Source organism: Oncorhynchus gorbuscha, linkage group LG11, assembly GCF_021184085.1.
Source record: "Oncorhynchus gorbuscha isolate QuinsamMale2020 ecotype Even-year linkage group LG11, OgorEven_v1.0, whole genome shotgun sequence".
Classification (NCBI taxonomy): Eukaryota; Metazoa; Chordata; class Actinopteri; order Salmoniformes; family Salmonidae; genus Oncorhynchus; species Oncorhynchus gorbuscha.
The window spans coordinates 70370358-70386102 of NC_060183.1; the positions used below are offsets into that span (position 1 = coordinate 70370358).

The window sequence follows — 15745 nt, forward strand, 5'->3', positions numbered from 1 at the left end:
GAACATTGGTTTACTGTAGTAGAGGTGTAAACAGGGGCTATGCAGAACAAACTGGAGCTTCACTTCAGATGTTTGAAGTCTTTATGTTGAGATCCGCTATAAAGCACTATTATATAAAAAAATAAAAAATATTTTCAAACATTCATTTAGCAGACGCTCTTATCCAGAGCCACTTACAGTATGACTGCATACATTTCCATACCTTTTCTTACTGGTCCCCTGTGGGAATAGAACCCGCAACCCTGGAGTTGCAAGCACCATGCTCTACCAACTGAACCAAACGGGACTATCTCATCTGAAGTCAGGCTGGGGACAGGGGTCATAGTTCAGCCTATGATAATGCCTGATTCACACCAATTAGTGGTGCGCAGTGTGACTGCACGTCAGTTATCTTTTCATCAGATGCCTCCATCACCCAACCTGCTGTCACAGTACGTTTTCCATGGAGAACCATGAATCGCAGTAGTATAAATTGCTTTTCGGCCCACGTGTGGGAAAAACTCCTAGCCTGTGTTTACACAGTCACCCCAATTCTAATGTATTGGCATATCTGATACCAATCTGATCTTTTCCCCATTGTCTAACCAGCAGAAACCACATGGAAACGGATCATTGGAGTTCTGATTTCAATCTGATCTTTTCCCCATTGTCTAACCAGCAGAAACCACATGGAAACGGATCATTGGAGTTCTGATTTCAATCCTGATACAATTCTGGTTCATATGTGACGATCATTTTTTTGTTGCTCTGAAGTGTTTTGTCGTTTTTTTTGTGTGTTTTTTTTGCACATGACCTGTTGTTGCATGACAACCACCCAAAAATGTAAAGGAACAGTGATAGGAAATTATAATTGCATCTGTGTGCTATTTCAAAGGTCATGCACAAATCTTAGTAATGCAATATCTGATATGGGCCACATATATAAAACTGATTGTAGACAGTTAGAAAAATTATAATCTGAATTTGGTTCTTAGCTTGCATTTACACAGCCATCCTAAGTCGTGTATTTAGATTCAGCTTTATGTGAGCGGTATCTGGAGGTCTCAGTGTTTAATGACATAAGGTGCCTCATCTAAATACTCCCGGCGAGTGACAGTGTGACTGCTCCTAGTGGCTCGCAGTGGGTGACAGACAGACAGGATATGATAGATATGCAAACCTGTGTGTCAGACCGTGTGAGTCAGAGATGTGGGTGGGACTCCCTCTCTAACACACTTAACTGTTGTTCGACTCCATGAAACCCCCTCAGACAGCAGGGACGCAACACACATGTTGGCTATATAGGAGGCAAAACGGGGTGGTGGCTGTACAGTCGGATGGTGTTTTTGTCTGAGAGAGATGGGAGGAGGATGGGGTGAGGGAATGAGAAATGGAAGAGAGGGAGAATTGGGAAGAGAGTGAGGGAAGGAGAACACCCACACTCGCGCACACAAGGTTGAAGGGAACTAATATCCATAGAGAAGGTTTCTGTCTGGTAACTGTCACTCTATATACCCCCCCCCCACACACACACACCCCTCTTCAATCTGCAGGGTGTCTGACCCAATTCTGTGAGGAGAGGAGACGAAGAAGAAAGAGATGGCTCTAATGTTGGCAACAAATTAGCCTGTCAGTTAGCGGAGCTTACCCTGGAATGAAGAGTAATTTACAGATAAAGAGAGGCAGAAAGGGAGGGTGAAGAAGAGAGACTGGGATGGAGGGAAGGGAACGGTGATGGAGGGAAAGTTATATTGAAGGCGTGTGATCCTAAAACTGAGAAATGGCAGTGCAAGAGAAGCCCCCTCTCTCTCTCTCTCTCTCTCTCTCTCTCTCTCTCAGCCCTTAACGAGCTGTGTGTGTGTAGGCAGCCTCTTCATGGCTGGTCTCTTCAATTCCTGCTGCTGCCCCTCCCTTCTATGAGAAGCTTTATGCCAGGCAGTGATAGGCTACCGCTCTGAGACACAAACACACGGATATGCACACGTAGAGACAGAGGCTAAAAGGGAGAGGAGGGTAACTTGTGTGGGCTATGATTGTGAAATCACTGCTTCAGTTCAATGCTATGAGACTAATTTTGCTCTCAATTCATTTCAATTAAATTCAATTGACATGATATTGGTGATGACAAGGAAACGATAATACATGGAATAATAAATTATCACAAAATAATTAGGCCTATTCAGAATACGAATGAAACACAAATGACACACCATTTCAATACTCTCTCTCTCTGTCTCTCTGTCTCTCTCTCTCTCTCTCTCTCTCTCTCTCTCTCTCTCTCTCTCTCTCTCTCTCTCTCTCTCTCTCTCTCTCTCTCTCTCTGTCTCTCTCTCTCTCTCTCTCTCTCTCTCTCTCTCTCTGTCTCTCTCTCTCTCTCTCAGGCTGCCTGTCAGGGTCTTGTTGACCTCCCCGTTCCTCCGATGAACCCCCTCAACTCCATGAAACCCGGTCTGCCTCCCACTCCGCACAGGTACACACACAGACAGAGTGACTCATAGAGGGAGTGCTGAGCTGATTGTCAGTTGGCTTCTGGTTGGCTTTGACCTCTCACCTATCCTGCTATTGGCTGATCTCTGGGATCTGACTGCCGATTTGCTGCTGCTGGCCCGAGTGCTAGTTTCCTGTTTAAGAGTTCACTTCCTGTGGTTTCAGGGGGGGAAGTGGTTTCGAGAGCGTAACCTTATCCGCACACACACACACACACACAAGGGTTGGGCTCAGTTCAATTTAATGTCTCATAAATTCCAATTCAATTCTTTCATTTTAATTAGTAAACAGGATACGTAATTGAAATTTGAATTAAAGGAAATATAATTGAATTCAGTGAAATTCAATGGCATTAAAATGCCTGTTCTATTATATATTAAGTGTGGTCTTTATAAATATACCAGTCAAAAGTTTGGACACACCTACTCATTCAAGGGTTTTTCTTTATTTTTTTACTATTTTCTACATTGTAGAATAATAGTGAAAACATCAGAACTATGAAATAACACACATGGGATCTGTGGTAACCAAAAAAGTGTTTTCTTTGTGGTTTCTTTGCAGCAATTTGGCCATGAAACCTGATTCCCGCAGTCTCACATGAACAGTTGAGGTTGAGGTATTTGTTCATTGAACACAGTTAAGCATTTTATTTGGGCTGCAATTTCTAAGGCTGGTAACTCTAATGAACCTATCCTCTGCAGCAGAGGTAACTCTGGGTCTTCCATTCCTGTAGTGGTCTTCATGAGAGCCAGTTTCATCATAGTGCTTGATAGTTTGATTGACCTTCATAGCTTAAAATAATGATTAACTGTCATTTCACTTTGCTTATTTGAGCTGTTCTTGCCATAATATGGACTTGTTCTTTTACCATATAGGGTTATCTTCTGTATACCACCCCTACCTTGTCACAGTAGAACTGATTGTCTCAAACACATTAAGAAGGAAAGAAATTCCACAAATGAAGTTTTAGCAAGGCACTCCTGTTAATTGGAATGCATTCGAGGTGACTACCTCATGAAGCTGGTTGAGAAAAGTGTTCTGGTTTTGGTTACTACATGATTCCTTATATGTTTTGATGTCTTATTATTATTCTACAATGTATAAAGAAAGAAAAAAACCTGTCATGAGTAGGTGTCCAACATTTTGACTGGTACTGTACATAAAACATCAAACATGTTATATACATATCATTTTGGGGGGAAATAATTGATTTGCAGAACAAACTCTTAAAATGAACAATATCTGTATGCAAATATTCTATTTCATTAATAATTTAAATATGGGGAAAATACATTTCCCAGAATGCATTAGCCTAACCTTAAAGTTGACCCAAAGCCTTCAAGAAGAAGCAAAACAAATGAAATAGTTGGTAGACATTTTATTGGCTATTCTATGCACCAAGTGTCACGCCTTGGTCTTAGTATTTTGTGTTTTCTTTAATTCATTGTTCAGGCCAGGGTGTGACATGGGGTTATTGTATTTTCGTATTGGGGTTTGTAGTATTTGGGATCGCGGCTGAGTAGGGGTGTTGTATAGGCTTGGCTGCCTGAGGCGGTTCTCAATCAGAGTCAGGTGATTCTCGTTGTCTCTGATTGGGAACCTTATTTAGGTAGCCGGGGTTTCACTGTGTATTTCGTGGGTGACTGTTCCTGTCTCTGTGTAGTTTCACCAGATAGGCTGTAATTAGGTTTCACGTTCCGTTTGTTGTTTTGTATTTTGTATAGTTATTTCATGTGTCACTTTTTCCATTAAAGTCATGAGTAACCACCACGCTGCATTTCGGTCCGACTCTCTTTCTACAAACGAAGAACAACGTTACACCAAGGTTAGAGTACATGAACACAGTTTCAGAGAAAAGTGATATATATATTCTTTGGTATCTGGAAGTGTTACGTGTCACATTCAATTAAACTAGTGTTATTATTTATTTATAAATATATTTTACCCCCTTTTTTTCCTCCCAATTTCAATTATGATCTTGTCACATCGCTGCAACTTCCCAACGGGCTCGGGAGAGGCGACGGTTGAGCCATGCGTCCTCCAAAACATGACCCGTCAAACCGCTCTCCTTAATTAACATCCGCCCTCTTAACCCGGAAGCCACATGGGAGGCTGAAACTCTTATGCTTTGACTGAGTGGAATTACACTTACACTCCTGCCATTGGTGTGGCCAATTTTGAATTTTAATTCATGAGTTGAATAGGAGTCAATTCCAAATTTATGAATTGAGCCCAACTCTGACACACACACACTCTCAGGAGCCTCCTCTCCCTCGGAAGGGCTGCTCATACTGGTTTCTAAGTAACTGCTTTGTTGTTGTTATGGAAACGTTGTTGAGTGCCTCTTGAGGATGTGATGTGGTACAAGCCATTCAACTCCTACAAATACACCCACTTGTCTTTCTCTTCAACAAACTAACAATAACTGCTTCCTCTCCTTCATCTGCACAGATCTGACAAATTATGATAGGTGAGAGAGCATTATGGTGGTGTACAGTTACCTACCAGGTATTGCTTTCACCTGTCCAGGTTCCATATGTAGCAAGCGTCTCAGAGTAGGAGTGCTGATCTAGGATCACATCCCCTTTCCATGTTCATTTTTTAAAATCTGAAACGTAAGACTGATACTAAATTGGCAACCCTACTCTGAGATGTTTGATGCACATTACAGACCCAGGTCTTGATGCACATTACAGACCCAGGTCTGTAAGCCGTGCCCGTACATGACTCCATACCATAATATCCCTGCTTCCTGTCTCCCTTAGTGACGGTAACTTCCTGTATGACTCTGCCTCCTGGCAACAAGGCACCAATCAGCAGCCAGGCGCCCTCTCTGTGGTAACCACTGTCTGGGGCGTGACCAATCCCTCGCACAGCCAGGTAACAGACCAGGCCAATTATGTCTCCTTCCTCACCACCCCACCCCCCTTCTCTCATCCATCCTGCTATGATTATCATCTTTTCCATCCATCAGCCAACCCTCTTCCATCCCCCACTCCTACGTCCATGTATTTAACCTTGTTTGAAGGAGAGCAAATATCTTTGGCAGCATTCCAGGCCGCCTACATAGCAGTTGTTCACCAAATCTGACAAGGCCTGGATTGTGTTTTAACATGTTAGTAACCGCATCAGTGATATTCCAATCCTGCTACAATGTAGATGACACAGCTTTTCATTATTTGTTCATTTGTATAGTATATGTGCCTTGCAGACTGTATGGAATGTCAATTTCTTTTACCTGTATCCACTACCTATCCACTTCCTGTGTTACCCCGTCTAGGTGTTTGGCGCGCCCATGGGTCCGGGCGGGAACTCTGGAGGTCACATGATGCAGGGTAGCGGTGGCGGTGGGGGGATGAGTCCCGGTGTGAACCACCAGTACCAGAGCTATGGAGATAAGGGCTACGGACAACCAGGTCTCTACGGACGCCCCAACACCGCCTATAACCAAGCACCACCATATGGACAGAGGTAAACACCTTTTGACCTGTTTTTATGGTATATGTTCACCAGGGTCGTGTTCATTAGGCATCAAATGGAAGAAAACGGAGTACTACCTAGGGTATTCACTAGGCATGAAATGGAAGGAAAGAATTGACTGAAATAGGGAAGGACTACCTGGAACATTGCACCGAATACATCTGTTTAACCTATAGCTATTGTAAGCAGTAATCATGAGCCTATAAACCAGAGTGGTGGTGTGCAATAGTAGGATGACCACTTAGTGCAGGGTGAGTTGCATAATCAGCTCCAATGTAAATAACATGAGTACGTCTGATAAGCTTCCCAGTAAATAATTAAAAACAATCAACGCAGAAAGGTGCTTAAAAATAGCCCATTTTAATATATGTAGTCTAAGAAACAAGATCCAGGAAGTCAATAACTTGCTTGTAACAGATGACATTCATATTCTCTGAAATCTCTGAAACTCACTTAGATAATACCTTTGATGTTACAGTGGTAGCAATACATGGTTATAACAAAAAAAAGACAGAAATGCCAACGGAGGTGGTGTTGCTGTCGATATTCAGAACCACATTCCTGTAACGCTTAGAGACAATCTAATGTTAAATACTGTTGAAGTAATATGGCTACAGGTTCATCTGCCTCATCTAAAGCCCATTATTGTGGGAAGCTGCTATAGATGACCAAGTGTTAACAGTCAGTATCTAGATAATATGTGTGAAATGCTTGATAATGTATGTGATATCAACAGAGAGGTATATTTTCTGGGTAATTTTTAAATATTGACTGGCCTGCAACCTGGATCAGGTTGTCCGTCAACCTACCAGGGTAGTTACAAACAGCACAGGAATTAAATCATCAACATCTATTGATCACATTTTTACTAATGCTGCAGATATTTGCTTTAAAGGAGTATCCAAATCCATAGGATGTAGTGATCACAATATAATAGCCATATCTAGGAAAACCAAAGTTCCAAAGGCTGGGCTTAATATAGTGAATAAGAGGTCATACAATAAGTTTTTTAGTGATTCATATGTTGATGACGTAAAGAATATTTGCTGGTTTGTGGTGTGTAATGAGGAGCAACCAGACGGTGCACATTTATGAAACGACTTATTCCAGTTAATAATAAGCACGCGGTGGTCTAAGGCACTGCATCGCAGTGCTAGCTGTGCCACCAGAGACTCTGGGTTCGAGCCCAGGCTCTGTCGCAGCCGACCGGGAGGTCCATGGGGCGACGCACAATTGGCCTAGCATTGTCCGGGTTAATGAGGGTTTGGACGGTAGGGATATCCTTGTCTCATCGTGCACTAGCGACTCCTGCGGCGGGCTGGGCGCAGTGCACGCTGACCAGGTCGCTAGGTGCACGGTGTTTCCTCTGACACATTGGTGCGGCTGGCTTCCGGGTTGGATGCGCGCTGTATTAAGAAGCAGTGCTGCTTGGTTGGGTTGTGTTTCGGAGGACACATGGCTCTTGACCTTCGTCTCTCCCGAGCCCGTACGGGAGTTGTAGCGATGAGACAAGACAGTAACTACTAACAATTGGATACTATGAAATTGGGGAGCAAAGGGGGGTAAAAAAATAAATAATAATAAGCACCCATTAAGAAAATGACTGTTAAAAAATGTTAAATCCCCTTGGCTTGATGAGGAATTGAATTGTATGGTTGAAAGGGACCAACTGATTGGCAAACATACTGCAAATAAAGAAATCATGTGACTAACCTAAATAAACTAGACTAGGAAACTAGTCTAGTTTAAAGATAAATTATATAAAGAATGATAGTAAAAAGCCAACTTGGCTCCATTTATTGAATAAGATGGCTCATTCATCACAAAGCCCACTGATATCGCAAACTACTTTAATTACTTTTTCATTGGCAAGAGAAGCAAACTTAGGGATGACATGCCAGCAACAAACTCTGAAGCTACACATCCAAGTATATCAGACCAAATTATGAAAGACGAGAATTGTACTTTTGAATTCCGTATGGAAGACAAGCCACCAGGGTCTGACAATCTGGATGGAAAATTACTGAGGACAATAGCAGACTATATTGCCACTCCTATTTGCCACATCTTTAATTTAACCCTACTAGAGAGGGTGTACCCTCAGGCCTGGAGGGAAGCTAAAGTCATTACGCTACCCAAGAAAAGTAAAAACCCCTTTACTGTCTCAAATAGTCGACCAATCAGCCTGTTACCAACCCTTAGTAAACTTATGGAAAAAATTGTGTTTGACCAGATACAATGCTATTTTACAGTAAACAAACAGACAGCAGAATTTCGGCATGCTTATAGGGAAAGGACATTCAACAAGCACAGCACTTACACAAATGACTGATTGGCTGAGAGAAATTGATGATAAAATGATTGTTGGGGCTGTCTTGTTAGACTTCAGTGCAGCTTTTGACATTATCAATCATAGTCTGCTGCTGGAAAAACGTATGTGTTATGGCTTTTCACCCCCTGCTATAATGTGGATAAAGAGTTACTTGTCTAACAGAACACAGAGGAATTCTTTAATGGAAGCCTATAAAATATAATAGAGTTAGAATCAGGAATTCCCCAGGGTAGCTGTTTAGGCCCCTTTTTTCAATTTTTACTAACGACATGCCACTGACTTTGAGTAAAGCCAGAGTTTCTATATATATGCGGATGACTCAACACTATACACGTCAGCTACTACAGTGACTGAAATGACTGCAATACTCAACAAAGAGCTGCAGTTAGTTTCAGAGTGGGTGGCAAGGAATAAGTTAGCCCTAAATATTTCTATAACTAAAAGCATTGTATTTGGAACAAAACACTCACTAAACCCTAAACCTCAACTAAATCTTGTAATAGATCATGTGGAAATTGAGCAAATTGAGATGACCAAACTGCTTGGAGTAACACTAGATTGTAAACTGTCATGGTAAAAACATATTGATGCAGTAGTAGCTAAGATGAGAAGTCTGTCTAGAATAAAGCGATGTTCTGCCTTAACAACACTCTACAAGGCAGGGTCCTACAGGCCCTAGTTTTGCGCAGCTTGACTACTGTTCAGTCGTGTGGTCAGATGCCATGAAAAGGAAAATTTAGGAAAATTGCATTTGGCTCAGAACATGGATGTACACAGAGAGCTAATATTAATAATATGCATGTCAATCTCTCCCGGCTGATGGTGGAGGAGAGATGGACTTCATCACTACTTGTATTTATGAGCGGTATTGACATGTTGAATGCACCGAGCTGTCTGGCAAACAGCTCAGACACCCATGCATACCCAACAAGACATGCCACAAGAGGTCTCTTCACAGTCCCCAAGTCCAGAACAGACTATGGGAGGCACACAATACTACATAGAGCCATGACTACATGGAACTCTATTATACATCAAGTAACTGACACCAGCAGTAAAATTAGATTTAAAAAACACCTTATGGAACAGCGGGGACTGTGAAGCAACACAAACATTGGCACAGACGCATGCATACACACACACACACACGCACTATACACACACACATCGATATATTACTGTAGATATGTGGTGGAGTAGGAGCCTGAGGGCGCACTGCGTTGTGAAATCTGTGAATGTAATGTTTTAAAATTATATAAACTGCCATAATTTTGCTGGACCCCAGGGAGAGTAGCTGCTGCTGCTTTTACAGCAGCTTATGGGGATCCATAATAAATACAAATACAATAAGGTTGTGCTAATGAATACAACCCTGAACTTTTCTTCTCCATTGCAGAATGTGTAAAGTTTCATTAGCCGAATGAACACAACCCAGGGCTCCAGTCAGTCAGACACAAGGGGAGAATTTGAATTGCATTTGATTTGGTTTCCTCTTCCTCTCAAAGCCCATTTGTTGAGAAGGACAGAGCAGAGGTCCCTAACCTCTGATCTTGTCATCCAATTGGTTTTGAGAAGGAATCAAGGAAATGCCATAGAGTTTCTCCCATGGAGACTCTACTGGTGGAGGAAGGTTTATTTATGCTGTGTGAGTCATAGTGCTATGGGAAGATCCACGTTCTCTCCTCGTCTGCTTCTCAATACCCATTGGATGAGAAAGACTGAGGTCCCTCCCCTCTGGCCTTGACCTCCAATGGGTTTTGAGAAAGAGAGGAGGAGAGGGGACGTGAGGAGTATGCAATTGAGATCTTCCCTATGTCGCTGTGTGTGTCTGTCAAAGCAGCAGGCTGCGTCACTGCTGTCTGGGGGGGGTTCTTCATCGAGTCAGAACAAGAGCTACGTGTATCAGAGAGGGAGTCCCACCCACATCTCTGAGCAAGACGCACGCACTCACACACACACAATCAACACTCATTGTGCTTGGCCACTATGGAGTGAGTTGCAAATAATTCACCCTTTCTCTCCCCCTCTCTCTCTCCCTCTCTCTGTATCTTAGTTACTCTAATAATGGTGGTGGTGGAGGGGGAATGGGCCAACGCCCCCCCTCTGACTTCACCCAGGCTGCCGCCGCTGCTGTTGCCGCCGCCGCTGCCACTGCAACCGCCACTGCCACGGCAACAGTTGCCGCCATCCAGGAGAAGCAGAACCAGGAAATGAACTACGGCCAGGTAAGAGGCTCCACCTTACCGTGTGTGTGTGAGCAGGAAACTGCTTACCTGGACAGCTTTCCTCTAAATAGTGGGCTATTTCTTAAACAATTTATTGGGGGGATATTGTTAGAGCTCGTTACACACCCTGCCTGAACTAGCTCTGCCACACCCACACACGCTCCAGACTCTTGATTAGAGGGAGAACATAAGTATTTTTTAGCAGACTGTTTACACGTCTACAGAATCTGTCTCTGAGGGGAAACCACACTGTAAGTCCTATCTCTTCATCGGTCTGTTTCTCTCCTTTTTTTCCACTTTTTTTGTTTCTGTCTTCAGATGGGCGGAGGACCCTCCTCCTACAGTACCCAGTTCCTGTCCCACCCGGGCCCCCAGCAGGGTGGGCCCCGGGGCCCCCCGGGGATGAGCCCCAGTGGGATGGTCCAGTCCCGGCCTGGACAGCACCCCTCAATGGGGGGCATGGGGTACCCCTCGCACCCCTCCCAGGGTCAGGGCCAGAGGATGTCCCAGCAGCACCAAGGCTACCCAGCAGGTCAACAACAGGGGCTCAAACGCCCCTACCAATCTGAGGTACACTTAGAATATACACAGAGCAAACACATGCAAGACGCTAACACGCGTCAACATGAGCTTACAAACTCCCCCTCCTCTCCCCCTGTCCCTCCCCAGGGTTTCCCAGGGCAGCAACAGTATGGTTCAGGGGGGCATGTCTCCGTACCATGGTGGCCAGCCCCTCCAGTACCCCCCCCCGGACCCCAGCAGCGCCCGCCCCAGTCCCCATCATACCACCCCAACCAGCGCATGCCCCCCATGGCACAGTACCAGCAAGGACCACCCAACCCGGCACAGTACTACAAGGTAAACTGTGAGATCACACTCCTGTGTTTAGGTTAACTTGTGAAAGGGGCTAGCAGCAATGCAGCCGACCCAAGATCACACACGTCCTCCATTTAATAGGGGTTCGATATCCGCTTACGCCTTATTTTACTTCCCTTTCATCTCTCACATTTTTGTTCACAAATAAAAGCTTTTAAAATATGAAAGTGGAATGGAATTCTGTTTTCCTTACTTTAAATACATATATTTTTATTAAGTATTTTATATTTTTATTAAGTATTTTACATCTGTCATTTAGCAGATGCTATTATCCGGAGCGAATTACATGAGCAATTAGGGTTAAGTGCCAACACCAACAGATTTTGCCACTTTCTCTGCTCAGGGTTTTGAACCAGTGACCTTTTCAATTACTGGCCAAATGCTCTTAATCGCTACATGTTACTGACCGCTACCTCTTAGTGTCTGTGGTGATGCCGATCTTGTGCTGATATTTTTTCATGTTTTATTTAACCCTTATTTTACCAGGTAAGTTGACTGAGAACAAATTCTCATTTACAGCAACGATCTGGGGAATAGTTACAGGGGAGAGGAAGGGGGATGAATGCACCAACTGGAAGCTGGGGATGATTAGGTGGCCATGATGATATGAGGGACAGATTGGGAATTTAGCCAGGACACCTAGGATAACACCCCTACTCTTACGATAAGTGCCATGGGATCTTTAGTGATGGCTCCATACACAGGGCAATGTCCCCAATCTCTGCCCTGGGGCATTGGGATATATATTTTTAGAATAGAGTTAAGAGTGCCTCCTACTGGCACTCCAACACAACTGATTATTGTGTGTGTGTTTAAACAGGAGCAGCAGTACAATGGGCAGCAGGGTAACATGCCACCAGGAGGCTACAATGCCTTCACACAGGCTGCTGTCAATGCGGTAAGCCACCTTGTGTGTGTAGCTTAGCGGTGTGGAGGAGATGGTCCTTTGCTTTGGAATGTTTGGGTCCTTTGCAAATGTAATTTTATAATATAATTGTAATTGGCGATCCAAATAAAGAACATGTTAGGCTGTGGCACATAGGGATTTTGTGTCAGCTATTAGATTGAGCTAAATGTTTTTTCAATGCAAGTCATACGTTGACATATGATGGACAATGGAGATGATTGTCTGTAAAAATAAATAAAAAATCACAATTGATGTATGCTACTCATCTAAAAATAGTTGACAATTAAATAATTAATATACAATTGAATCTGTGTTCATGCATGTCTTTATAGCCGTAGTGTTATACAGTAACTGATTCAGAGGGGTTGGGTTAAATGCGGAAGACAAATTTCAGTTGATTGCATTCAGTTGTACAACTGACAAGGTATCCACCTTTCATTCATTCGTACAACTGACAAGGTATCCACCTTTCATTCAGTTGTACAACTGACAAGGTATCCATCCACCTTTCATTCAGTTGTACAACTGACAAGGCATCCACCTTTCACTTTATGTATTGTAGCCTTATGATGATATCTTCTATTTAAAACTCTCCCTCAGCAGGGTGGCCGAGTGATGCCGGGGTACCCCAGTTCTCCTTTGGGGGGGTAACCCAACCCCTCCCATGACTCCAGGCAGCATGCCCCCCTACCTGTCACCCGGTGGGCCTGGACCGGACACCAAGCCCCCCTACCTCCCCCAAGGCCCTGACATCAAGCCCCCCTACCTCCCCCAAGGCCCTGACATCAAGCCCAACATCAACTCCCTACAGCCCCCCCACTGGTGAGATACTTACTGCAGCACACACTCCTTTATCATGTTATTGGACTAATGGAAATGTATTGAGAGAGACCTGGGTCGTGTTCATTAGACACCAAACCAGGAAAAAATGAAATGAAAAGAGACTGCCTGGACGTGTCCAGTAAGAAATGGACATTTTTGTTTTCCTTTGCAAAATGTTCCTTTGTGTTCCTTAATGAACATGACCCTGGGACCAATTCATAGGTTACGTACCTGTGCACTCTCATTCCCCTCCCCCTGTTTAGGTAACCCTAGCGACGACCTGCGGCTGACCTTCCCGGTGCGCGACGGCGTGGTGCTGGAGCCGTTCCGATTGGAGCACAACCTGGCAGTCAGCAACCATGCCTTCCAGCTGCGAGACTCTGTCTACAAAACCCTCATGATGAGGTCAGAGCCCACCGCCTCTCAACCAATCACTCAGCCGTTTCTGTGACGTGATCCAGTGTTTTTTAATACCGTGGAGTTTAGAGTTTTACCACATTATTAATTAATGACACTGGTGTGTGTGTGTGCGTGAATCTTTTGACTGTGTGTGTCCTAGGCCTGACCTGGAGCTGCAGTTTAAGTGTTATCACCATGAGGACCGGCAGATGAACACTAACTGGCCCGCTTCCGTACAGGTACAATCACACTTACAGGTACAATCACACGTACAGGTACAATTACATGTACAATCACACGTACAGGTACAGTCACATGTACAGGTATATTCAAATATATACACACACACAGACACACACAGAGAGAGAGAGAGAGCGATCAAAGCATAACAGACGTTTCCCATGATAGCAGGTTTTTTTTTCACATACAACTGGATCTATGTGCATGTACACACATCCAAATCAGAATGGGTTAGGCTGGGATTACGCTCCACTAAGCGCTCTCACTTATGGTTGCGTAAAGTTACAAATTCTGGCATGCACCGAAATCTCAAAGTTGTTGTGGAATCTCAGCAGAGTTCATCTAGTGCAAGGGTGGGCAGTTCCAGTCCTCAATGGCCTGATTGGTGTCACATGTTTGCCCCAGCGAAAACACCTGACTCCAATAATCACCTAATCATGATATTCAGTTTAGAATGCCATTTGATTAATCAGCTGTGTTTGCTAGGGACGGAGAAAGTGTGACACCAATCAAGCCCTCGAGGACTGGAATTGCCCACCCCTAATCTAGTGTTAATCCAGCCTTGGTTTCTGGGTTAACAAGTTGATGAAAGACAACTGTGAATTAGCTAGCCATTTGAGCCACAGGGTAGCATTCAGGGTAGCATTCAGTAGGGTACAAGGTACTGAACATTGTAGATAGAAATACATCAATGAAACTGATGATTCCTTACTCAATATCTCTACTCTGGATGTCTGTTCTACACAACATATTTCTGTTCAAGCGTTCCACAATGCTGCACCCTATACTGAAGGTGGCCCAAGGCCCATGTTCATAAATCGTCTCAGAGTAGGAGTGTTTCTCTAGGATCCGTTTGTCCTTTTAGCTCATAACGAATACGATCATATGGACAGCGGTTACCTGATCATAGATCAGCACTCCTGCTCTGAGGCCAGTGTGACGACTGTGACTAGCGTGTTAGCCGACCCTCCATTCACCTGTCTGTCATGTAGGTTTCTGGTCCTTGCTTACAGGTGAGTGTGAACGCCACACCGCTCACCATCGAGAGGGGCGACAACAAGACGTCCCACAAGCCCCTCTACCTCAAGCAGGTGTGTCAGCCGGGACGCAACACCATCCAGATCACCGTCACCGCTTGCTGCTGCGTAAGTGGGGGGTGCATGGGACATGTTTTGCATAGTGGGCAAAACTGTTTGCATTAATGACGTCATGGTTAGGTGGTATACTGGTTCTATAAGCATGTTTTGTTAACGTCTTTATAAAATCTTTATCTGGTCAGAAAACTAAAATATGAGGTCTTAGCAACAACGTCTTGATCTTGTCATGAAAAATCTTTCTTTACCTGGTTGTAACAGAGACAGGTTGGATGGAATCTGGTTTTATGATATCTTAACAACCAGTTTACAGCCAGAAAAGTACTTCACCTGGCAAATTTTGCATGCTGGATGTGCACATCTGTTGGTCTATAAGTGTTCTGCAGGATCCAAATGAACCTCCCCCTGTCTCTCTCTCTCCCCCATCCCTTTCTTCCCATCTCACTCTGTCTCCCTCCAGTCCCACCTGTTTGTGTTGCAGCTGGTCCACAGGCCATCAGTACGCTCAGTTCTGCAAGGTTTAATGAAGAAGAGATTACTGCCCGCAGAGCACTGTGTGTCTAAGAGTGAGTGGAACACACACACACACACACAAACACACACTTGATTGACTGCATGGTTGGTGCTCAGAAAGACAGACTTTGTCGCAATTCTCACCTATTTTCTGGCCTGCCTTGTCTCCTCCCCCGCCATGTCCCTCTCCTCAGTTAAGAGGAACTTCAATAGTGGGACCATCCCTGGAACCACAGGGCTGAACGGAGAGGATGGTGTGGAGCAGACAGCCATCAAAGTCTCTCTGAAATGTCCCATCACCTTCAGACGCATCCAGCTGCCCGCACGGGGACACGACTGTAGACATATCCAGGTGAGCGAGACACACGCACACTGGTGAAAACATACACAT

General features: G+C 44.2%; 1 protein-coding gene across 1 annotated transcript in view; it reads left to right on the forward strand.

The window, feature by feature from the left end:
• The window catches only part of zmiz2 (zinc finger, MIZ-type containing 2), a 48605-nt gene that overhangs the window by 6716 nt on the left and 26144 nt on the right, over positions 1-15745 (forward strand). Inside the window, 16 exon segments of the mRNA XM_046290298.1 lie at positions 2361-2449; positions 5232-5346; positions 5747-5937; positions 10332-10503; positions 10822-11073; positions 11173-11202; positions 11204-11245; positions 11248-11361; positions 12200-12277; positions 12887-12928; positions 12930-13102; positions 13367-13513; positions 13668-13746; positions 14740-14892; positions 15302-15407; positions 15549-15706. Of these exon segments, the coding sequence (XP_046146254.1) occupies positions 2400-2449; positions 5232-5346; positions 5747-5937; positions 10332-10503; positions 10822-11073; positions 11173-11202; positions 11204-11245; positions 11248-11361; positions 12200-12277; positions 12887-12928; positions 12930-13102; positions 13367-13513; positions 13668-13746; positions 14740-14892; positions 15302-15407; positions 15549-15706 (1902 nt within the window). The 5' untranslated portion in view covers positions 2361-2399.